The sequence below is a fragment of the Hypanus sabinus genome, unplaced genomic scaffold, assembly GCF_030144855.1.
Source record: "Hypanus sabinus isolate sHypSab1 unplaced genomic scaffold, sHypSab1.hap1 scaffold_336, whole genome shotgun sequence".
Classification (NCBI taxonomy): Eukaryota; Metazoa; Chordata; class Chondrichthyes; order Myliobatiformes; family Dasyatidae; genus Hypanus; species Hypanus sabinus.
The window spans coordinates 390536-416792 of NW_026781240.1; the positions used below are offsets into that span (position 1 = coordinate 390536).

At 46.5% G+C, this 26257-nt stretch overlaps 1 protein-coding gene across 1 annotated transcript; it reads right to left on the reverse strand.

Annotated features, from left to right (window-relative positions):
- Nucleotides 1–456: 456 nt before the first annotated feature.
- Nucleotides 457–25711, reverse strand: LOC132388487 (NACHT, LRR and PYD domains-containing protein 3-like). Its single transcript, XM_059960833.1, has 11 exons — nt 25575–25711; nt 13237–13328; nt 11384–11538; nt 10320–10491; nt 10170–10220; nt 3381–5118; nt 2173–2259; nt 1845–2015; nt 1519–1689; nt 1196–1363; nt 457–1031 (listed from the first exon to the last, which is right to left on the reverse strand). Exons 2-11 carry the CDS (start codon nt 13295–13297, stop codon nt 944–946), a joined length of 2862 nt encoding a protein of 953 aa, XP_059816816.1. The 5' UTR covers nt 13298–13328; nt 25575–25711; the 3' UTR covers nt 457–943.
- Between the last annotated feature and the right edge of the window lie 546 nt (nt 25712–26257).

A 26257-nucleotide genomic window follows, 5' to 3' on the forward strand; every position in this document is an offset into this window, starting at 1 on the left:
TATCCGCATCTTCGATTTCATCCTGGGCTACTTCTCCACCGCTGAAGTCAAATGTAATTGTCAATCGCTAGCATTCTAATATCCACCTGTATTCCCCTGCCAAATTGAGTCCCCCCCCCCACCCTCTCCAGATCCATGAACTCTGTATCACTCCCCATCTCTATGAACTCCCCGAAATTGAAGTTTTATCTGACGGCTGTGTAAAGTATTTAGTGTCAGTGTGAGGAGCTCCGACCCACTGTTGCAGTTCACAGGGTGCGGGGGTCAGCAGAAACCTCAAATAAAACTCGAGTCCGACACCAGGACAGGAAGTTACAGCGGTTTATTGATTTCATCATGACAAATGTAAATTAAACAATGTGTCAGCTGCTGACGTGCGGGAATAAATAAGCTGCTCCCGACTCACTCACAGTCACACACAATTAACTGACCGGTGACAACGAGTGACTGGTTGAATAATCAGTCCTGTTTCTCACGGTCACTCTGCATCGGGGAACCGATGATTATAAAATCACACTTCAGGGCTGTGTCGGGATCGCTGCAGATCCAGGGTCACTGCAGAGGGATTTGTCAATTTAACATCATTATATCGGCCAGACTGCCGAATGCACCGTCCTCAGCAAAGGGAGCAAAAGGATTCTCTCCCGGGATAATCCCACCCCGGGACACCGGTGTCCCAGACTGAGCCCTGGCCCCCAGGCTCTTCCTGTCTATGTAGTTCGGGGTCTCACGTGGCGGGGAGTCTTGAACCTGCACATCCGGAGGAAGCTGCGCCGCCGTACAGCAGGTGGAGACACGTCACTGGAGCCGGTTCCGTCAGAACAGTTGAGAATTAAACCTGGCGTGTGGCCTTGAAAAGTAAGGGCGGGAGTGAAAGATGGGGGTGGGAAATTGGCTAAAATGTCCCCATCCCGCGGGCGGGGATGTTCACACATACAGATGTTCACAGGGACACTGTCAGTCTGGGTCTGGGTTCCCGCAGAGATCTCAGTTCCTTCTCCCCAGTCTCACTGAACCAATTCCCGTACAATCTGAAACAGATGAGAGAATAAAGATGAAATAAACAGATTACACACCAGTGTCCGTAACAGGGCACTGGGGATAATGTTTCAAAAACACGCACAGCCAAATATCACCAGAAAGCCCACGGGTCCGCTCATATTTTATCACACTGAACATTAATACAAACACTCACCCGATCCACTCCAGACTCGGGAGGGTCAGTATGAGGCGGCGGAGAGCGGGTACAGATCGGTCTGTCAGCGAGTTGTAACCAAGGCTCAACCCCTTCAGTGATGGTTTGGCACTGAGTGCAGAGACAAGATCCTCGGCACCAGAATCTGTGAGACTGATATTGTCCAGCCTGGAGATGACAGAGAGTGAGGGTGAAGGACACAGACAGACAGGAAATGGTACAAATCCGCAGTGTTTATCAGTAACACAAATACTGATCACATTAATGTTCAGTGTCAGACACCCAGTGACTATAAACACAATCTCCCACAGTCTGGTACTTACCGCAGTTTCTGTATTTTACACTCCAGGTTCCTCAGAGCAGCAGACACCAGTTTGACTCCGGAATCTGCCAGTTTATTATCACCCAGGTCCAGCTCCATCAGCGTTCGGTTTGTACTGAGAGCGGAGACGAGATCCTCGGCACAAGAATCTGTGAGACTGACATTGTCCAGCCTGGAGATGAGAGAGAGTGAGGGTGAAGGACACAGAGAGACAGGAGACGGTACAAATACCCAGTGTTTACCAGTAACACAATTACTGATCAAATTAATGTTCAGTGTCAGACACCCAGTGACTGTAAACACAATCTCCCACAGTCTGGTACTTACACGAGTGTCTGTATTTTACATTCCGGGTTTCTCAGAGCCGCAGACACCAGTTTCACTCCTGAATCTCCCAGTTTATTACTACCCAGGTCCAGCTCCGTTAGTGATGATATTTTACTGAGAGGGGAAGCGAGATCCTCAACGCCAGAATCTGTGAGACCGACATCCCCCAGCCTGGAGATGAGAAAGAGAGAGAGGGTGAAGGACACAGAAAGACAGGAGACGGTACAAATCCCCAGTGTTTATCAGTAACACAATTACTGATCACATTCATGTTCAGTGTCAGACACCCAGTGACTGTAAACACAATCTCCCACAGTCTGGTACTTACCACAGTTTCTGTATTTTACATTCCGGGTTCCTCAGAGCCGCAGACACCAGTTTCACTCCTGAATCTCCCAGTTTATTCTCCCCAAGTCTAAACACAAACAGACAAATTGATGAACAAAGTGATTCAAACCGTGGGTCTGAAGGAATTTGTCTCACTCGGATATTTCAGGAAACATTAAACCCTTCAGTAAATCACTGATTGGAGTTCCCATCACTGTCAATGTCCTTCACTGACCAGCTCCAGTGTATTCACCGAATGTCGGTAATTTAGTCTGTCGGTGTGACCCTGTAAACTCCATATATTCTGTCTCATTCCCAGATGGTCAGAAGAGTGTTCCTGTGGGAGGAAGTCTCACAGTGAGAATGAATTGTGAGTGAGGAATGTCGATAAGACATTGTTGAATAGATCACCTGAGGAAAACGGATAGGAAGACTGAACCTGCAGGAGGAAGCGGGATGGGTAAGAGAGAACCCTCAGGAGGAAAAGGATGGGGAAGAGAGAACCGACAGGAAATAGGTAGTGGGGAAGAGTGATCCGAAGGAGGATCGGATGCTGAGGTAAGCGGAAGGTCTGAATTAGGGCCCATATATAGAGGACATAACCATTTGGGGCGGGGTAGTGCCCACATTGACACAGGTAGACTGCTGGTGATAGTCACACATGGGGAAGGGCAGAGGGAGGACAATCTTACAGAGGGAATTCTCTCACTGTCACTGGGTCAGTCCACTAACTTTCTCTTGTCCCTCACCAGGGAAGGCATTGTAAAGCTGGGACAGTCCGGTGCTGGTCTCCCGACCCTCAACGGGAAGGGGTTGTAAAGTTTGGACAGTCTGCTGATGGTCTCTTGTCCATCGGAAGGGGGTGTGAATCTCTGACCCACCTATTGCAGTCAGTGTTGGTTTGGGCGTCAGTGACTGCGAAGGAACATTATCAATGGACATGTCACTGGCAGCGAGAAACACGGCTATTCCAGTGATATACTATCATTAAACCAATGGCCGTTGTTCACTGATCTGATGAAGTCTCCAACATCCCTTCACAAGGAACCACAGAACTCTCCCGTCCTTGGGGAATTACTGACCGATCCCCTCGGCATTTGTCAAAATTCTTCACAATCTGATTTACTACAATTTTACCCAAATACAGTTACATTGAAACAACACAATGGAACAGTTTCACACTTCAGAATGGGAGATAAATCAGGTTACCTCAAGTCCTGGCACTTGTGCAGCCCGGGTCCCAGCTGCTGGATTCCTTCACTCTGAATGCGGCATTTCTCCAGGTCGAGCTGTTTTATTGTAACACAGAGTCCGATGGCATGAGATAGGACCGCACAGTCAATCGGGGTCAGTGTCATTCCACTGAACGAAAGTATTTCCAAAGGTTCCAGTGCAGCCTGAGCCAGTCCACGATTCTGAGACTCAAACAGGTAGTGCAATGTGTTCAGGAGGCTCCTTTTACCAGCTCCACTCTCTGTGTTTCCAATCTGGCGTTTAACCTCCTCCTTCACCCAGTCAATCACCCTGCAGGTTGTTTGATGAGAAAATGGACCCAGAAACTCCTCCAGGCCCCGAGCTGTCATTGGATTGGAGAGACCAGCAACAAAACGGAGGAATACCTCAAATCGCCCATCTGTCGTGTTGTGGGTTTCAGTGAGGAATTTCAGGATATCCCCGGGATGTGGATTCAGGAATTGTGCGACTGCAGCTACAAACTCTTGGATGGTGAGGTGTGGGAATGTGTACACCATGCTCCGAGCAGAATCCTCTCTCTCCAAAAGCTCCATTAGGAACCCGGACAGGAACTGGGAAGGCTGCAGATTGTACTTGATCAAATCTCCATCTGTAAACACAATCTTGTTCTCAGACACTCCTCTGAAGGCCATCTGACCAACCCTGAGTAACACATCACGGGGGTTCTCAATCTCACGCCCGTGGTTTTTCAGGATGTTGTAAATATAGTAGGAGTACAGTTGGGTGATGGTCTTGGGAACTCGCAGTGGGTCCCTGACTCTTTGTGTGAAGAAGGGTCCCAGTGCCAGAGCAAGGATCCAGCAGTAGGATGGGTTGTAGCTCAAGGTGTACAGGATCTCGTTCTCCTTCACGTGTTTGAAAACAGCTTCTGCCACCGTCTGATCTTTAAAATGTCTGAGGAAATATTCCTTCCGCTCCTCACCAAGAAATCCCAGGATTTCAGCCCAGACACTGATATCAGCCTTTTCCAATAAATGTAATGCAGTGGGGCGGGTGGTGACCAGCACTGAACACCCTGGGAGCAGCTTGCCCTGGATTAAACTGTACACAATGTCAGACACTTCACACCACCACTCAGGATCTGGGCACTGGTGCATGGGTTCTGTGTCTCTCCGACAGTCAGCAAAATCGATTCCGTGCTTGAATTCATCCAAACCATCGAATATAAACAGCAATCCCTCTGGGTTCTTCCAGACCTCTCTCAGAATATTCCCAAAGTAGGGATATTGATCCAGAATCAGTTCCCTCATGTTTATCCTGCAGTTAATGGAGTTTAAATCGCGGAATTTGAAACTGAAAACAAACTGGAATTGTTGGAATATTTTCCCCGTGGCCCAGTCATGAACAATCTTTTGTACCATTGTTGTTTTCCCGATCCCCGGGACTCCGGCCACTGCTGCCGAACTCCCAGATTTGGATTTACTCCAGGAAAAGCTGCTCTGGAACAACTGATCAGTCCGGATTTTTTCCAGTTCTCTGCGGAGATGTTTTTCTCTCCAATCGCCATGGTCTCTGCCTCTTGCCAGCAGCTCATGTTCCACCAGTCTCCGATCTCGAACAGTAGAAATGACCGTGAGCTCAGCGTATCGATCAACCAGCTGGAAAACCTTCACCTTCTCCCTCATCAGGATCGTGTTCACTCTCAGTGTTTCAGTTTGTGCCCGCAGGGTCTCCTTGTGTTTCTGTTGAACATCTTCCATGGGAACAGGAACATAGTCAAAATGTTAAATGGCTCAACTCAGAACTCAGTATTTAAGCACACAAGAGTTAGCTCAAAGCTATTGCCTTGATTGAATTCATCAATGGATGTTCGTACAGTGAAGTAAATGTGATTAACAGACCCCTGACTGGACAGAGAGGCCTGGACTAGATAAACACCAGATCATCACATTTCCACATTAACTGTGCTGTGAAGGTGAGTATTTCCCTAATAGTTTATTAACCCCCGACTGTCCTGGACTGGATAAACTCCCACCACTGCCAGAGCTATTGTTCCTGTGGAAGAACTTTGAAAGCCGGATGTTTAATGTGGCGTATGGAGATGGAGAATGGGTCGTGGGAATTGATCGTGGGAATCACAGCTTCCCCTCCCACTCACCATCACTGATTCAAAATACAAAGAAGTAGCTTTATTGAGCAGCACGTGCACTGTCGGTGAGGGTTGTTGGGGGAGAAAATGTCAATGTCTTGTTCAGGAGATTGAGACAGTCAGCATTTTGGCACAAAACGCAAACAGCCCCCCCTTCCATCATCACAGATGCTGCACAGCTCACTGAATTCCTCCGGAAAATGGTTTGAGACGGCAGATCTGCAGTCTCGTGTCTCTTAAAGAGTATGTGTTGTGTATACCCAACAGATTCAAGATTGAAGATACACAAGTGTAAAAGACAAGGAAGTTAATTGTTATTCTGGATGTGATGCAGAACAAAATAACTCAGATAAAGAACGCAATGGAAAACACAATAAATATAAGTATATACGATACAGGTGTCACTCTGACCTCAGGTGGTTCTGGCAGAAAATTTTCAAATCGTGCTGGTGGTGGGTGGGTGTTGTTAGGTGTGTAGGGGTGGCTTCATCATTGGAGGTGTTGATCAGTCTTACTGCTTGAGGAAAGTAACTGATTTTGAGTCTGGTTGTCCTGCTGTGGATGCTACGTAGCTTCCTCCCTCTTGGGGGTGGGGCAAACAGCCCATAGGCAGGATAGGTGGGATCCTTCCTCCCTCATGGGAGAGGGGCAAATAGCCCACAGACAGGATAGGTAGGATCCTTCCTGATGCTGCTGACCCTTTTCCAGAGCCTTTCTGTATATACGTCCCTGGTGGAAGGTAGGCTGGGGGTGTTGGTGATGCGTTGGGCAGTTTTGACTACCCATTGTAGAGCCTTCCAGTCCGCCAGAGTGTTGCAGCATGTTGGCCTGCCCTCTGCAGTACAGGACAGGAGTGTAGATGTGAGTACAGGTCAGACAATGTTTGTGGAAAGGGGAGAAAGGGTAGATGCTACTGGTCTGTGACTTTAAATACAAGTTTGAAACCATGCCGTTTACAGGTCAGGTGGTGAAGGGAGCAGAGACCGAGGAATTTCGGTAGCAGGTGGTTCAGGATTTCAGCTATCTCAAGACCTGCATAGTACAGTACAGGTATGGGACCTTCAGCCCACAAAGTTGCCGCTAACACGATGTCCCCATAAACTCCTCCCGCCTGCCTCCGAAGATATGGATATCAGGATCCCGGTCGACATTAATGACGTCAGGGTTGTGACCTTTACTCTATACTTCCCCATACATTTGATCTCCTGAATTGCAAGAACTCACACTTCTCTGGATTAAACTCCACCTGATATTTCCCCATCCGCATCTGCAACTGATCTGTATCCCAATGCTTTCTTTGGCATGCCTCTTCACCCTCCACAACTGAGTCACATTTCAGCATCATGAAACTCATCTCTCCCTTTCAGATTAAATTTACAACATCTCCCATCAAGATCTACAGGCATTGACGTCGTTGGCTTTAATCCTCTTTGCAACATGCTGGACCCAAATTCTGCTCAGCTAATATTTAATCATGCCCGTTGGGGATTTGTCTAACAAGAGGTGCTCTCATTCTAAGCCTTTGCCACTGAATCTGCCACTCAAGTTATCTTTCCCACACCCAATACTGCACACCCCATTCTTGGCAGTGTGGAGAATCAGAGTGACCTTGGGGTCCGAGTCCAGCGGACGCTCAAAGCTGCTATGCAGGTTGACTCTGTGGTTCAAACGGCATACAGTGCATTGGCCTTCATCAACCCTGGGATTGAGTTTAGGAGCCGAGAGGTGATGTTGCAGGTATATCGGACCCAGCTGGAGTATTGTCTTCTGTTCTGGTCACCTCACTACAGGAAGGACGTGGAAACTATAGAATGGGTGCATAGGAGATTTACAAGTAATGCCTGGATTGGGGAACATGCCCTATGAGAATAGCTTGTGTGAACTCGGCCATTTCTCCTGGGAACAACGGAGGATGAGAGGTGACCTGATAGAGGTGTATAAAATGATGAGAGGCATTGATTGTGTGGATAGTCAGAGACTTTCTTCTAGGGCTGAAATGGCTAACACAGGAGCGTACAATTTTAAGGTGCTTGGAAGCAGGTACAGAGGGATTGTTAGGGGTAAGTGTTATTTATGCAGAGAGTGGTGAGGGCGTGGAATGGGCTGCCGGCGATTGTGGTGGAGGCAGAAACAATAGAGCCTTTTAATTTCTAAAATAATTACATGTTCGGTACAGCATCGTGGGCCGAAAGGCCAGTATTGTGCTGTAGGTTTTGTATATTTCTATAAGCTGCAAACCTCTTCTTATTCATAACCATCTGAGAAGAGGAGTTGTGTTCACTGTTCCCAAATGTTCCACCACTGAAACCTCAGCAACCTGCCGGCTTACTTTCAAATACCAGCTGAAGTCTGGCCCTCCTCTAGTTCACACATTACACACATCTCACCATCAGAGATTCCTAAAATATTCTTGCAGGTAGGAAACACGGGACAGAGAATGAAAGGTCATCAGTAACACAGGGGAAGTTAAAATTACCCACTACAACAAACTTGCTGCTTTTGCATCTTTCCAGAATTTGCCTACATATTAGTTCCTGTATCTCATGATGACTACCGGGAGATGTTTTGTAAAAACCCATCAGTGACTGTATCTATCTTATTTCTATGCACTCATATTGCCTCAGTACTTGAAATCCCCAGGGTGTCCTCTCTGATTGCAGCTGTGAAATTCCCCAGGTCAGCAAATAAACCTTTTCAAACATATTACCTCCCCTCTCTATCTGAAATATTGTAACGCTGGAATATTGATCTGCCAATCTTGTCTCTCTCAATCAAGTCTTCGTAAAGACAACAACATCACACTTCCATGTGCTGATCCACTCTCAATGTCCAACTACCTGACCCACAACACTCTTTCCAAAGAACTATCCACTTCAGTCCCAACCATTCCATCATGTTCACTCACCCGGACCGCCGTCCATACAATAAGGATTATTAGCCTAACCTGTATCTTCCGTCGACCCGTCGACGCAGGAGATAATGTAGCTGGACAAGTGTTTGGGGTGCCAGTGAGAGAGTATTCTGGACACAGAGACTATCTGTCACAATCATGGAAAGCGATGTCGATGCCCTGAGACCTGAATTAGGGGAAGGCAAAATGTGGAAACAGCTAATTGCAGCTGCACTACTGCTGAACACAATCCTTTGAAAGGATGTGTAAAAGTATGTTAGGACTCTGCAAAGTGTATCCAGGATTTCACAGAATTTGAAGGGACTGTCAGGAGTGTGCAGGATCTCAGCATGTCCGGACTCTAGCAGGGATGTGCGGGGTCTCACCGTGTGTGAGGACCCTATCAGGGATGTGTGGGGTCTCACAGTGTGTCAGGATCCTGTCAGGGGTATGTGGGGTCTCACACTGTGTTAGGATCCTGTCAGGGGTGTGTGGGATCTCACAGTGTGTCAGGACCCTGTCAGGGGTGTGTGGGGTCTCACAGTGTGTCAGGATCCTGTCAGGGGTGTGTGGGGTCTCACACTGTGTCAGGATCCTGTCAGGGGTGTGTGGGGTCTCACACTTTGTTAGGATCCTGTCAGGGGTGTGTGGGATCTCACAGTGTGTCAGGATCCTGTCAGGGATGTGTGGGATCTCACAGTGTGTCAGGACCCTGTCAGGGATGTGTGGGGTCTCACAGTCTGTCAGGATCCTGTCAGGGGTGTGTGGGGTCTCACAGCGTGTCGGGACCCTGTCAGGGATGTGTGGCGTCTGTGTTCAATGTATACGGGTGGGATGGGGAGCGTAGGAAAATATTGGTAGTTTAAATAGTTACTTCAGACAAAGTGACAGTGTTAGAAATGATATTCTTCAATAATCAGGGAATGAATCGGTTTTGTATTAGAAATGGGTGTGGGAATTTCACTGCTGTGTCTGTTCCTTCGGCAAACAACATGAAGACCAGTGAAGAACAAGTTTGCAGGCTACCTTGGTTTCTCTGTCCCAATTCCCATCTCTCACCGTTCCACAGTGTCCATCACACATCACATGAACTTTAGCTTCTGTGGACTGAGCTGAGGATTTTGTCCCCATCACACCCTCACTAACACTGTCTCCTGATGGAATTCCCAGGATTATTGAGTTGGAAGTAAAACTGGATAACTGTAGCAGTGTTTGCAGTCAGGCAGTACTTATGTGAACAAAGTTGGGTTCATATGCTGCTTTGGGGTTGAACAGAGCAGTTGGGTGTTACCTGATTTTCTCATTAAATGGATGCTCTCATTGCTATTCTGTGATGAGAGCTTCCGTGGACTCTCAATTCTAAAAATGATAATCTGTAGGATCTGAGGGGATTTAGAAAAATTATCCAGGATGAGAGCTGTTGCTCAGGTAGTGTAGCTGCAGGGGAAGGATTTCACTTTTCGGAGTGAAGAATTTCTAAGAATTTCACTCCTCCAGATCGTCCTCTTCTCCACTCTGGCTCGGTGGAGGGACCTGTCGTTGTAAGAGTCAGAGAGGAGTGGTCCCTATCAGAAAACACCCCGACTGTATGAGTTGTTCCTGATAATGCCCTGAGAAAGATATCCCTCCAGCAAATATTTTCCACGTGTTTCACTGTGCGCTGTGTCATGGTGCCACCACATACCTGGTCAAATCCAGGTGGTTCAACATCGATATGGCCCTACACAATATCTACCATCGGTGGAAACAGCGTATCTTCATTTACCTTTCAGTTCTCTGGGAATCTCCGGTACGGGTCGATGGACCGGAACACAACCTGTTCGGAATAAAACCATTTGAGGAATTGAAATGTATAAAATTATAAAATCAATTGTGATTGAATCCAAAATTAAATTCATCTTTGATGCTATCTCACCATGTTCCTGTATTTCCTTCAGTATTTTGTCAAACTTTGGGACACCAATCCGCATTTTCACAAAGGTTTCCCACATCACCCTCCGGGCGCGGGAGCCTTTCTCCGTCACCAGGCTCAGGAGGAGTTTAGAACTGTCCGCCCGCTCTCCCTTATCAGCGAGATCAGAGATTTTCTGTGAAGAGTAACGGTGAACATATTCGGGACTGACAGATTCACGCAGAGGATGAGAAGTAAATGATGTGCTCTTTAACGGGATCTGACTGAGCATTCACCCAGACGGGTGCTGATCCTGGCTGGACATGGACTACATTCTGAGTGCAGAGCACACGGAGGGTCATTCACCGTGAACCTGGTCCACCAGTCAAGGAGATCCTGGTTGGTCTGTGACCGCTTCATTGACGTGGCTCCAAATCCATAAATAATTCCTCACCGGATTTGACCGTGTAAAACAAAATCAGGAAATAACGATCACAGATGAAGAAAGAAGTCAGGAGGGTTTTTATAACAGAGTGAGCAGTCTCGGAGAAGTTGCAGAAAAGGTGATGTGATTCATCTCCTCAGTCCGCCAGTGTCCAACATGACAGCGGATTACCGGCTGACACCTGATGCCTTTCCTTTGCCTTTTCCAGTGGAGGGTTATTCAGTGATTACACATTACAACAGGGCAGTATCCCCCAATCCACACTGTTTGCAGTTACAGATTGTAACGGAATCATCTCCACCCAGAGCAGAACACACTCGAGCTCCTGTGGCATCCAGTAATAATGCCCCGGTTCTCACTGACGTCCTGCCGTCACGCTGCACGTTCTTTTCAAAATGAAAATTCCTACCAGATTTCCATTTAAACTCCTTTATTGCAACCTCATACAATTGTTACCTGCTCCCCTCGCTCTGAGCATTGAGCCGCTACTGGAGTGTTTACACCTCTTCCAATAATTCCTTCAGATTCATCGTTTTAAGAATTATATATATTCTGATTTGTTTTTATGCTTTATTATCCGATGAATGAAAATTCCGACACCCATCAGACCTGTGATGTGTGAAAATCCCTCCCTCCCACTTACCCGATGTTCCTCTCCACTGAACTGATTCTTGGCCGTTAACGCCAGGCTCACTCCGTGCACCCCTCCTTCCATCGCCTGCTCCAGCCTGTCCCGGTAGAAGTCCGTCAAATGCAGCAGCTGGAAGTCATTCCAGCTTGCCAGGAGCTCGGTGATCACTGTGCAGTATAATGGGGAAAAATAAATATTCATTGACTCCATATTGTGCAGCAAATTTCCCTCTGGAACCAAAAGATCACCAAATAAATTACAATATATTTATGGGGGGGGGGGACGGGCTTGGGCTGGGGCATGGGTGGTCCCGGTTGGGGCAGGGTGTGGTTTTGAAGGGGGTATAGCTCTTTCGCGTCTCTGTGAATATACCACTCTGTTTTGAAAGGACTGTGCTAATTACTGAGAATATAGTAACCCATCGCCATCACTCTCCTCGTACTGTCCATCACCACCGCTTTGCTCTGATTTACTGTCTGCCTGCCTGGTCAACCGCTTCCTCGGCAAATCTCTGGGATTTCGCACAAAATGCTGGAGGAACTCAACGGGTCAGGCAGCATCTATGGATGTCATTAGTTGGGCGTTGGGAACAGACCCAAATGCATGACACAGACATTGAAGTACCAGGGAGAGGACTAGGTGTATCAAGAAAGCAAGGGAAGTGGGGAAGAAACGACGCTGGACAAGTCATGCCAAGGCAACAGGACTGGACGTGGGGGAAGTACGCGGGACTCCTGGGCTGGGTGAGGACATGAGGGTCAGACTTGGGAGACAGGAACGCGGAATACAGAGCCTTGGTCGAGGGAGAGCAGGAATGCAGAACACAGAGTCGGAGCCCCTCCTTGGGAAGAGGACGTAGGGCCGGGACTCATACGCTGCACACGATGAGACAGTTCCCAACGCTAGGTAGCGGCAAATGTCCAGATCCATCTAGCGAAGGCGTGGACAAACAGAGACAGTTACAAACAACGAAAGAAGGTTCCTTATCTAGACACAGCAAGGCTCCGCCGGTAGAACTTGACAGCGAAAAAAGGTGGAAGGCTGCAGACAAGGCTCCAGACTCATGGTATCGGCAAAGACTTATCCCACAGAGACAAGGACAGGATACTGACGAGACGAACCAGCCATAACACTTGAACTCAGGGCCACTTTTATTCCCAGCAACATGAGAAAAAGTTGTCTGTGATTAAGCCCAACTGAAACAAAGGACAGCCAGAAGACCCGGAGTCCGGAGTCCACGGGCTGGACCACGAACCGGATTTCGGACTTCACGGACCAGACCATGACAAAGGAGGAGAATAAACAATAAACGTTTCGGGCCAAGGCCCTTCATCAGACTGGAAATAAGAGGACAGAATTTCTAGATATTGCCACATTACTTTCTATTCCGTGTGATGCTGATCCAAAATGTCAAATGCTTATTCCTCTCCATGGATGCTGCCTGACCGGCTGAGTTCTGCCAATATTTTGTGTGTCTTTGCGTTGGCCAAAACTTACAGCATCTGCACAATGTCTTGACTTCTGGAGTAACTCGCTATTTTAATGTGCATCACAATCTGTTAGAGAAGCAGGAGCAGACGGTAACTGTACTTCTTCCACAGGTGACTGTGTTTCCCCCAGAGATGTTAACTCTCTCTCCTTCTCTATTTCTCTCATCTCTCTGCTCATTTTTCACAAATGTTTTGTGAATTGTCGATATTGAATTGAACCCAGATGCAGAATCCGCAACTTCTGCTTTTCACCATATCCTTTCATACACTGACCAATCAGGAATCAACCTCTGTCTTAAATATACACAACGAATTAAACACAGACGCAGAACCCTCAGAGTATGAATTATAAATTAAAATAATTCGACAACATACCCGTGTCCTTTCCTGATGTTGAAGCCACTGGAACTCCTCCCCTGCTCGAACACTGAGCCATTTGAGGACAGGTGTGATCAGTTTATGCTGCTCTGTAACAAACAAAAGTAACAGGAGGGTCAAATGTTAATTCGGGTTTGAAGCAGAACGCTGTTTTGTTTTTAAACTGAGGGAAACACTTCCAAACATCTTGGGGCTGGTTCCCTGGGATTTGACATTTCATGATCCACCTGCGCCCATCCACCCACAGTCACGCAATACCCATTACATGGATTGTACACCATGTCAGGAATCTCCGGTCTATCTACTAGCTATACCGCAGTCCATTCCGTTTTAGGAACCAATCACGAGTCCTCGACCAGGATTGATTTGTGAACGGTAAGGCAAGGCGTTCTATTGCGGAGCAGCAGTGAACCATCTGATTGGCCTATCACAGTACTCTTTGGGAACTAGTTGACTTGATCAGCATTTCTGATCCGGCTGTTGTTCACGATTGCACTTAATAAAAAAAAGAAAGACGGGTTGAGCAGACAGCGCCCACTGCTTTGGTCTTCCTACCACTGGTGGCGCTATGATGAGTAATGGAAAACTGTTATAGCAGTGTGGGTTGAAACATTTCTGCTGACCAATGGTGCATCTATTCCTCTCGTCACTGAATTATACAGATTTCTCAGTCCCGCCTGATTCTCACCATCTCCTTTCAGTTTAACATCGCCTGGCATTGACACCTGTGGCAATATATGGTTTGATTCTATGTAGAAACACTCTGACATCCTGAACAATGCAATATCACACATAGCATCGTGACATCTTCTCCTGAAACACGACACCTTCTCCGGCAGGATTTTAAGATCAGTATTATCACCTAAACTCCGATCAAAGTACCTTTGAGCATATCACCTGGCCGTTATCAGATAGTTACATGACACCTTGTTAAACACAATGTAGACCCGTCATACATCCAAAACAGCAGGATGGCAAAAATTCCTTAACGTAAGTAAAAGAAAATGCCGGAATTACTCAATAAAAGATACTCATATTACTCATATTTCAGGTGGAAGACCATCTATCAGAGCAGGGCTTGTGTGTATGAGCCATGTATCTGTTCTCTATCTGCGTTGTATTCTGCATTCCCTATTTATGATTATTTTTTTGTTTCTCAATCTGTTGCACAATGCACCATGCTCTCTCATTCACTGTACCAGTCCCACCGTGGTTTGACTGTCCAAATGCACCATCTCACACTTGCCCAATTTGAAAACCATTTGCCATTCCTCAGCCCATCTCCACAACTGAACAAGATCCCATTGAAATTCATGGTAATCTGCTGCAATATCAACGAGACTGCCGGATTCATGATCAAACTTGCTGACCTTTCATGAACAAATCAATTGAATGAATAGTGAATTACAGAGTTCTCGACACTGACACCCACTCGTCACAGTCCTCCATTCGCTAAAACCATCTTCAGTCATCACCCTCTGCTTCTTTTCATCGAGTCCGGAGTGAATCCACCTCGCCAGCTCCCCGTGAATCCCACGTGACCTACCTTTCCCAATCAACTGCCATGTGGGATCTTGTTAAAGGCTTTACCAAAGTCCTTACAGAGAGCATCACAGCTCAAAGTCATCTAACTCCCCAGTAAAGTCTTAAATAATCTCCAAAGTACATGGTAGATATGATGTCCCACTGTGTGGTGCAGACGACAATTTCCCCACAACAATGTCCAACCGCCCGAGACTTCAGCTTCACTGCAGACTGAGGAAATTCCGATCCCAGCTGTAAACTGAATCTGAATCTGAATCTGAATTACCAACCTGGACTGAAACCTGTATACTGGCAGTTCCATATACTCAGAGTCACCAGCCCGATATCATCACCCATACAAACATGCTTTGGTGCCGGCGATTTGCCGTGGTGTTCCTGCCATTTCCGATTACAAACTAAGGTGGAAATGAAACCTAATGACTCTCTGCCGGGGTCAGTGCTCAGGCTGATTCACCGGTCTGTAGATTGTGAGAGGATGGGGATATACTTCAGCTTGCCTCCAGCAGCTAAACTGAGCACATTTGAATACTATCTTATTGTTGTGTGGGATCTTGACCCGCACAGTTGGCTGCCATGTTTACCCTCGGTGTAGCAGGAACAAAATGTAAAATTACAAAGTAGAAAATTATGGGAACTCAGTACATCAGGTTACCGCTGTGAAAGAAGAAATGGTGGAAGACCCAATATCTGAAAACGGACTGTCGAGCTTTTTCCAGTATTTTCATCTTCTGACTTTAAATTTCCTGCAACTGTAGTTTTATTTCACCTCTCCATTCTAATGCACAGATGGTAACTATTGCAAAAATATCAGCAACACGCTAAAATGTAAATGCCACCCCACCCCAACCAATCTGTTAGTTCTGAGTTTATTCTGACCCTGGCGTAACGCATCCAACAGTGCTCACAGCATCCTTTCCCCCCACTATCACTCTGTTACATTTGCCCTTGAGGCCACTGTCTGCGCTCAGAGGCGGTGGCCACAGAGCAATAAAAATGTGCAACACTGTCTGCAGCTGTGACGGGCTGTTACCCTGGAAACGGAGCAAGTGGCTCACCAAAAATAACCGAAAAAGGAAATAACAAACTCAACATCAAATGCTATGAGATTAATTATGACAAAGATTAACACTGCAGACGTTTTCAAATGGGGACACTAAAATTATAATGGCTGCCTTTTCCCTGTCAACTGCTGTGTTCAACTAAACTTCTGGTATTTCTAGATAACGAAAAACAAAACAATGAAGACAAAGTTTAAAAGAGAGATTGTTGAAATATATCATTGCAGCAATGGGATACAGGCTGGACAGAGGTTGACAAGATGGATGAGATATATCATTGAGGTGGTGAGACACAGTCTGGACAGGAGTTGAACAAGATGGTTGATATATATCGTTGAGGTGATGGGATACAGACTGGACAGAGGTTGAACAAGATGGTTGATATATATCATTGAGGTGGTGGAATACAGACTGGACAGAGGTTGAACAAGATGGTTGATATATATCACTGAGGAGATGGGATACAGACTGGACAGAGGTTGAACAAGATGGTTGATATATATCATTGAGGTGGTGGGATAGATGTTGGACAGATGTTGGACCAGATGGGCAGGGGATGAGCAGATGGAACCAAATAGGAGAAGGGGATGAAGGGCGATCTCTGATGCTCATCCCGCAATACACAGATCCTGAAATAAAGTCCGCACTGGTAGATAACAGATTCCAGTATAACAAAGCCAGAACAAACAATAAGAACTTTGATATATGACCTTTTCCACTCTACAAGCTTTATCAATACTCCGCAGGAAGTATCCCATCCCGATACTTCACATCTTCATCCGGCTACTGCGCTTCCTGTAACTGAATTAAATAGCGGAGAACAATGGACACAGCTGGGTACATTATAGAAACCAACCTCTCCTCCATGGACTCCGTCTACACTTCCCACTGACTCAGTAAAGCAGCCAATATAACGAAAGATCCCCACAACCGTATCACTTCTAATACTCCCATCGGGCCGACGTTAAAATGAAACAGAGACATCCCACCAGGCTCAAGGACGGTGTCCATTCTGCTGTTATAAGCGAACAGCGTGATGATTGGACTCCTGACCTCACAGTCTAAATCGATGTGAACTTGCACCACATATTTACCTGCACACACTTTCTCTCTAACCAGAATGATTTGTTACACCTGGCACCTGCCAGCCTTCTCCTTCCCACCCTCCTCCCACCTTCTTCATAGGTTCCCTGCCCCTCCTTCTTCAGTCCTGACAAAGGGTCACGGCCGGAATCGTTGGCTGTTCGTTTGCACGGATGCTGTCCGACTTGCTAAGTTCCTCCAGAGTGTTGTACGTGTCGCTCTGTCCCCAGCATATGCAGAGTATTTTGTGGTTATGATGACGACTGCTCTCCTATCTCAGCCACATGTTTCTTCTCGATTCATTTGTTCTGCTGATCTCTATTTCCCTCCAGGAAACGGGATGGTAAATCTCTAAAATAAATACTCCCTAACCTCTTTGTTAATCCTCCATAGAATTAAATTCCATCTTCTGCTGCCCCGTATTGCAACAACAATTCATGTTCCACCCCTTTACTATTTCCAACTTCCCACCTGCCCCATCACCTGTATCCACCTCCCACTCCCTAGTACTTGCCCGTCCCCAACTCTCACTAGTTTTCTCTGACTTTTTCCCGTCTGCTCTCAGCTCAGAGGGAGTGTCTCAGACCAAAAATTTGACGGTCCATTTCCCTCCACAGATGCTGCCCAATCCATTGAGTTCCTCCAACACTTTTTTCTTTGGTCTGTATAACACAGGTTACTATGGGGAGCTGGATTTCACACCATATTCCAGGTACAATCTCAACAAGCCCCAAATGTTCAACACTCTTTGGACCTCTGGTGGTCTGTTACCCTGGTGATGTAGGAAGCAGAACTAAGTGAAAAAGGAAATAAGGAACTCAACCTCACATGCTCTGAAGATGAAGACTGAGCTCCCAGCCATTTTGTAATGGGGAAGCTAAAATTCCAGTGGCTGTTTTAACCCTGTCTCGAGGTGCATGCAGTAAATATATTGGTAGTTCCATCTCTACAGAAATTCCAGCAGTACAGAATCTGTTCCAAAATCAAAACACATTGTTGAATGTAACCATATAACAGTCATAGCACGGAAACAGGCCATCTCGGCCCTCCTAGTCAGTGCCGCTCTTACTCTCACCTAGTACCACCTAACCGCACTCAGCCCATAACCCTCCACTCCTTTACTGTCCATATACCTATCCAATCTTACCTTAAATGACACAACTGAACTGGCCTCTACTACTTCTAGAGGAAGCTCATTCCACACAGCTATCACTCTCCGAGTAAAGAAATATCCCCTCGTGTTTCCCTTAAACTTTTGCCCCCTAACTCTCAAATAATGTCCACTCGTTTGAATCTCCCCTACTCTCAATGGAAACAGCCTATTCACGTCAACTCTATCTATCCCTCTCAAAATTTTAAATACCTCGATCCAATCCCCCCTCAACCTTCTACGCTACAACCTAACTTGTTCAACCTTTTCTGTAACTTAAGTGCTGAAACCCAGGTAACATCCTAGTAAATCGTCTTTGCACTCTCTCTAATTTATTGAAATCTTTCCTGTAATTCGGTGAACAGAACTGCACACAATATTCCAAATTTGGCCTTACCAATGCCTTGCACAATTTTAACATTACATCCCAACTTCTGTACTCAATGCTTTGATTTATAAAGGCCAGCGATCCAAAAGACTTCTTCACCTCCTTATCTACATGTGTCTCCACCTTCAGGGAACTATGCACTGTTATTCCTAGATCTCTCTGTTCCACTGCATTCCTCAATGTCCTACCATTTACACTGTATGTTCTATTTAGATTATTCCTGCCAAAATGTAGAACCTCACACTTCTCAGCATTAAACTCCATCTGCCAACGTTCAGCCCATTCTTCGAAACCGGCATAAATCTCCCTGCAAGCTTTGAAAACCCACCTCATTATCCACAACACCCCCTACCTTAGTGTCATCGGCATACTTACTAATCCAATTTACCACCCCATCATTCAGGTCATGTATATTACAAACAACTTTGGGCCCAAAACAGATCCCTGAGGCACCCCGCTAGTCACCGGCCTCCATCCCAATAAACAATTATCCACCACTACTCTCTGGCATCTCCCATCTAGCCACTGTTGAATCCATTTTATTACTCCAGCATTAATACCTAACGACTGAACCTTCTTAACTAACCTTCCATGTGGAACTTTGTCAACGGCCTAGCTGAAGTCCATATAGACTACATCCACTGCCTCACCCTCGTCAACATTCCTCGTAACTTCTTCAAAAAACTCAATAAGGTTTGACAAACATGACCTTCCACGCACGAATCCATGCTGGCTACTCCTAATCAGATCCTGTCTATCCAGATAATTATAAATACTATCTCTAAGAATACTTTCCATTAATTTACCCACCACTGGTCAAACTGACAGGTCTATAATTGCTAAGTTTACTTCTAGAACCCTTTTTAAACAATATAACCACATGAGCAATACGCCAATCCTCCTGCACAATCCCCGTTTCTGATGAAATCTGAAAGATCTCCGTCAGAGCTCCTGCTATCTCTACACAAACTTCCTTTAAGGTCCTGGGGAATATCCTGTCAGGATCCGGAGATTTATCCACTTTAAAATTTCTTAAAAGCGCCAGTACTTCCACATCTTTATTTGTCATAGGTTCCATAACTTCCTTACTTGTTTCCCACACCTTACACAATTCAATATCCTTCTCCTTAGTGAATACAGAAGAGAAGAAATCGTTCAAAATCTATCCCTTCTCCCTCGGCTCCACACATAGCTGACCACCCTGATTCTCTAAGGGACCAATTTTATCCCTCACTATCCCCTTGCTTTTAATATAACTGTAGAAACCTTTCGGATTTACTTTCACCTTATTTGCCAAACCAACCTCGTATCTTCTTTTAGCTTTTCTTATCTCTTTCTTAAGATTCCTTTTACATTCTTTATATTCCTCGAGCAATTCCTTTACTCCATGCTGCCTATATCTATTGTAGACATCCCTCTTTTTCCGAAACAAGTTTCTAATATCCCTTGAAAACCATGGTGCTTTCAATCCTTTAACCTTTCCTTTCAACCTAACAGGAACATAAAGATTCTGTACCCGCATAATTTCACCCTTAAATGACCTCCATTTCTCTATTAAATCCTTCCCATAAAACAACATGACCCAATCCACTCTCTCTAAATCCCTTCGCATCTCCTCAAAGTTAGCCTTTCTCCAATCAAAAATCTCAACTCTAGGTCCAGTCCTGTCCTTCTCCATAATTAGATTGAAGCTAATGCTATTGTCATCACTGGACCCGACGTGTTCCCCAACACCTACATCTATCAGCTGACCTATCGAATTCCCTCACAGGAGATCCAACACTGCCTCATCTCTAGTCGATACTTCTATGTATTGTTGCAAAAAACTATCCTGCACTCATTTCACAAACTCTAAACCATCCAGCCCTTTTACAGAATGACCTTCCCAATCTGCGTGTGGAAAATTAAAATCTCCCACAATCACCACCTTGTGTTTACTACAAATATCTGCCATCTCCTTACACATTTACTCTTCCAACTCACGCTCCCAATTAGGTGGCCTATAATACACCTTACTACACTTTTCCCATTCCTCAACTCCACCCAAATAGTCTCCCTAGAGGAGCTCTCTAATCTATCCTTCCAAAGAACCGCCATAAGATTTTCTCGGACAAGCAATGCAACACCTCCTCCTCTGGCCCCTCCAACTCTATCGCACCTGAAGCAACTAAATCCAGGAATATTTAGTTGCCAATCACACCCTTCCTGCAACCATGTTTCACTAATAGCTACAACATCATAATTCCGGGTATCAATCCACGCTTTAAGCTCATCCACCTTTCTTACAATGCTCCAAGCTTTAAAATGGATACATTTAAGATACTCTCCACCTCCTCCTCTCTTTTCATCCCTAACAATGCATTCAAATTTATTATCCTTTTTTTTCTTCTCCCCTACATCTTCGTGCTGTGCGCATCTATTCTCCATCACCTGCCTTTCCTCCCTCAGACACGGTCTACTTACTTGCTCTACTGGTGAACTAACCTCATCTCCCATAGTTTCCTCAAATTGATTCCCGCCCCCCCCCCCCCATCTTACTAGTTTAAAGTCTGCCCTGTAGCCCTAGCAAACCTCCCCACTAGGATATTGGTCCCCCCAGGATTCAAGTGTAACCCGTCCTTCTTGAACAGGTCACGCCTGCCCCGGAAGAGTTCCCAATGATCCGGAAACTTGAATCCCTGCCCCCTGCTCCAATCCCACAGCCACGCATTCATCCTTCACCTAATTCCATTCCTACTCTCTCTGTCGCGTGGCACAGGCAGTAATCCCGAGATTACTACCTATGCGGTCCTTCTTCTTAACTGCCTTCCTAACTCCCTATACTCTCGTTTCAGGACCTCTTCCCCTTTCCTACGTATGTCATTGGTACCTACATGTACCACGACCTCTGGCTCCTCACCCTCCCACTTTAGGATATCTTGGACGCGATCAGAAACGTCCTGAACCCTGGCACCAGGGAGGCAAACTACCATCCGGGACTCCCGATCACCTCCACAGAACCGCCTGTCTGATCCCCTGATTATCGAGTCCCCTATTACTTTGGTCCTCTTTCTTCTATCCCTACCCTTCTGAGCTACAGGGCCGTCCCCTGTGCCGGAGGCACGGCCACTGTCACTTCCTCCAGGTAGGCTGTCCCCTTCAACAGTACTCAAACATGAGTACTTATTGTCAAGGGGTACAGCCACGGGGGTAATCTCTAGTACCTGCCTCTTCCCCTTCCTGACCGTGACCCACCTACCTGCCTCCTGTGGCCCCGGAGTGACCACCTGCCTGTAACTCCTCTCTGTCACCTCCTCACTCTCCCTGACCAGGCGAAGGTCAGCGAGCTGCAGCTCCAGTTCCTTAACTCGGTCCATCAGGAGCTGCAGTTCGGCACACCTGGCGCAGATGTGAATGTCCGGGAGGCTCGGAGACTCCAGACCTCCCACATCCGACACCGAGAACAACAAGCTGCCCTCACACACATACTTCCCGATTAACTGAAAATAACAAGGAGAACTAAAACATAAGCCTACTGTGCCCTTTTCCGCCTAAGCGCTCTGAGACCAAGCCCTACACTCTGCTCCCGGCTCACTCCGCTGCCCGCAAACGAAGCTGCCCGCTGCTTAAGGCTGCGTTCTTTCTATATCTTCCCTCCTTCCCAGGCCTCCTTCACGCGCCTGCGCAGTCCCGCCTCTCAGAACTCCGATCTGAGAAGCAATTTGAAAATGGCCTCCGCCGCACTTCCTCTCAAAGCCTCGTTGTCTTCTTCCAAAGGAGTGTCTGTTCCAAATGTCAACTGTGGGATATTTACAAAGGGCATCACACAATGCATTGTTGTGATAACCATGAAGTTCCCTTATTTGTTCAATTAAGTGGTCAAAATTTTCGTCATATTCCTGTGCCTGCAAGTATCTCCCAACTGCGATCAACTCCAGGCATTGGCACAGGTGGAATTCAAATCCTGCTACTGGACAGAATGATGGAAGGGAATTTCCTCAGATACAATTGAATGGATTGAGATTGTGACCTCAGGTTCCAGGTTCCAGACTTCCCTACTGTTGAAAACATCTTGTCCCCATCGACTCTATCCAGAACATAGGATTTCACTGAGGTTCCTGTTCCCAGAGTCACCATCCCTCCATCGATAATAGGAGCAGGGACTTATCTAACTTCCGTTCATGCCCCTCCTCCCCTTCTTACCCCATTCCTGATATATAGATTCCCCCCATCCCTTTTTTTCTTTCTCTCTCTACCCATCACTCTGCCTGTTCTCCATCTCCTTCTGGTGCATCCGTACCCCTTTCTTTCTCCCTGGGCCTTCCGTCCCATGATCCTTTCTCTTTTCTAGCTCTGTATCCCTTTTGCCAATCATCTTTCCAGCTCTCAGCTTCACCCCACCCCCTCCGGTCTTCTCCTATCATTTTGCATTTTCCCCTCGCCCTCCTACTTTCAAATCTCTTACTATCTTTCTTTCAGTCAGTTCTGACAAAGGGTATCGGCCCGAAACATCGACAGCGCGTTTCCTTATAGATGCTGCCTGGCCTGCTGTGTTCCACCAGCATTTTGTGTGTCTTGTTTGAATAACCAGCATCTGCTGATTTCCTCCTGTATTCCTCATACATAAAGCATTTCATTCCAGAATCACTCTTGTGAACTTTGTAAACAACAAATGTAATGAGCACATTCTCATGAATAGCAGACAATGTGGTAGTAGGATAAATTATTGAGAAAACATGTTATTTCCACCCCGCTCCGCTAACAGTTACAAAATAACATCTGACGTTCAGCGTGCTCATCTGCGCACGAAGCCGTAAGAGATGGGAGAGATCGTCTATGACATCTCTGTGCCTGTGTTTACTTGGGAGACAGACAGAGACTATAGAAATGAGGAGAGTCAGTCAGGACACGGATTGTGTACGGATTACACAACAGGAGTTTGCTGCCTTGAGGAGAATTAGGATGGATAAATCCCCAGACCCTGACAAGGTCTCCCTCGGACCCTGTGACAGGCCGGTGCAGGAGGACTGGCAGACACGGATGTTGCTGTCATTTTAGGAACTGAGTTACAGGGGCAGGTTGAACAGATTAGTTATTGATAACCTGGAGAACATGAGAGTCAGGAGAGATGCTCGCAGGGGTTCCTGACCATTTTCTGCTATGCTCAACGGTGGGGTCTGCGGACACCAAGTTGGGAACCCCTCCTAGAGCATACAAACCTATAATTGTATAAATAGGGCGAATGCATGTAGGCTATTGTCCTTCGGGATGGGTGAGGGCGTGGATTTGGGCCGAAATTTTAAATATTTAAGGGTAATTTGAAGGGGTGCTTCACTGAGAGGCCGTTATCTGTGTGTGATAAACATTTGCAACAGGCCTTGCAGCTCTGGTGGTTTGTTACCCTGGAAACGGAGGAAGTGGCTCACTAAATTTAACCGAAAAAGGAAATAACAAACTCAGCATCAGATGTGTGTTTCATCGTGACAAGAATTAACACTGCAGCCATTTTGTAATGGTGAAACAAAAATTGTAAAGGCAGCTTTTACCCTGCCACGTGTTGCATTCAATTTAACCTCTGGTAGTTCTAGCTAATTAAAAAAAAATGCTGGAATAAATGGAAGACAAAACGTCACAATTGAGACAATGTTTAGTAGAGAGACTGCTGATATATATCATTGAGGTGGTATGACGCAGGCTGGACAGATGTTGAACAAGATGGACAGGAAATAGACAGATGAAACTGGGAGGGAGATGGAATCAAGGGCAATGTGTGATGGTCCTCAAGCAATACACCGTACTGAAATAATAGTACACTCTGATAGATAACAGATTTCAATATAACAAAACCAGAACAATCAATAAAAATTGTGGTATATGTCATTTTCCACTCTACAATCTTTATCAATTCACCACAGAAAGTATCCCATCCCGATGCTTCACATCTTCATACGACCATTGCACTTCGTTTAAATGAATGAAATAACAGAGAACAGTGGGCACAGCTGAGCACATCATAGAAGCCAAAATCCCCTCCATGGACTCTGTCTATATGTCCTGCTGCCTCAGTAAAGCAGCCAACATAATGGAAAACCCCCTTCACTTCTCAGTCTCCGATTGGGTCGAAAATAAAATAAAACAGAAACGTAACAACAGGCTCAAGGACAGTTTCCGTTCTGCTGTTAGAAGCGAACTGAATGTTCCCCAGTGTGATGAGATGGACTGCTGACCGCACAGTCTAACCAGATGTGACCTTGCACCACATATGTACCTCTACTGTACTTTCTCTGTGACCATAATGATTTGTTACACTCTGTTATTGTTTTACCTTATATCACCTCGTTGTACTGTTGTAATGCTTGATCTACGCGGGTGATGGCAAAGACAGGATTTTCACTGTGCCACGTTTCATGTTAAATAAAAATCCCCATTTCAATCGTGTGGGAATATTAGACAGCCTGGGTTGCTCCTTTGGAATTCCGGAGGGAGTGTACACATTTCCGAGAAACCCAGATAAATGAGAAAGACTTAATTCTCGCATTAATGGGGCCAGATATCGGGAAACACTGTCAGCATTTCGGCGACCCGTAGCAATGGAAAGAAGATGGAAATAAACTTCCCAGTCCCCCGAGAGGACGTGAGAGATCTGGATCTCACTGTCCTCCCTGAACGGGGAAAGATGGAACTACTCATACACGTGGAGGAGTCTCCCGAGGGTGCGATTACTCTGTTTAACCCTCTGTCTGCAAGAAAACAACGGGCCTAACGGCCGCTTCCAGTATGCTGTAAAACCATTATCGACTCCAGGTATGGATCCAGGTGAAGTTCGGATCGGCTACCGGGCCGGGTAATGGCGGTAACGTTCCCCAGGTACAAGTGAACGGATGGGATCAGTCCCGGCAACACCACCTCATCCCGCTCTTGGGACCCGAGCAACAGAGGCGGAGCGGCGGCTCATCTCTCCGGCGGTTCGGTGTGAAGGTCCCACAACCCGGACCAACCCCGGCAGGTTGTGTCCAGGAAGCGGGACGCGGCCACCTGTTCGGGGAAGTTAACGGGACTCACTGAACAACGTCAGGTCTCCCCCCAGAAGTTGTCGGTCCCGATCCCTCTCAGGACCGGCCTCAATACTCACCGGTAGGAACTTGATCAATTTGTCCCGCAGACAGTGATCCGACCCCCGGCTCTACTCCGACTATCCGCTTCAACACTGGAAGGAAAGAAAACCACCGTCCATCCGGGGACTGTCAGAGCGGGGGCGGGGCCTCGAAAAGCCGCAGATGCTGCAGATCTGCGTTTGAAATGGGAGCAAGAAGTGGATCACGTGACGGGCGGAGGTTCTCCCTCCTGAACCGGTGTCACACTCCGCCCGACCTACTTGCCGGATTTTACACATCATTTCATATTTACACCAGCTACGTTTATAGTTTTTCCCTCAGCTCCACCTTCCGGTTCTCAGGGTTACAGGTTCGATTCCCATCCCAGTCCGATACACAATTCAAACCCAAACCGGAATTGTACTGTTTTCATTCAAATCAGTTCTATAGATACAAACACAAATTCCAATTAACATTCCTACAGGACTTCGCTGTACAGGAACACTGAAATATCAAGTGAGAAACAGGAAGAAGTGGCCATTCAGCCCCTCTAACCGTCAACAAGATGGCGACTGCTCTCCCATCTCATCCTCATGTTTCTGACCGATCCTCATTTCTTCGACCCCTTCCGTCTCCACACATCTGCCGGCCTCTGTTTTATGTGAAGACGATCAGTGAGACTTCATCGTCCTCCAGGAATCAGTCTGGTGAATCTCTAAAA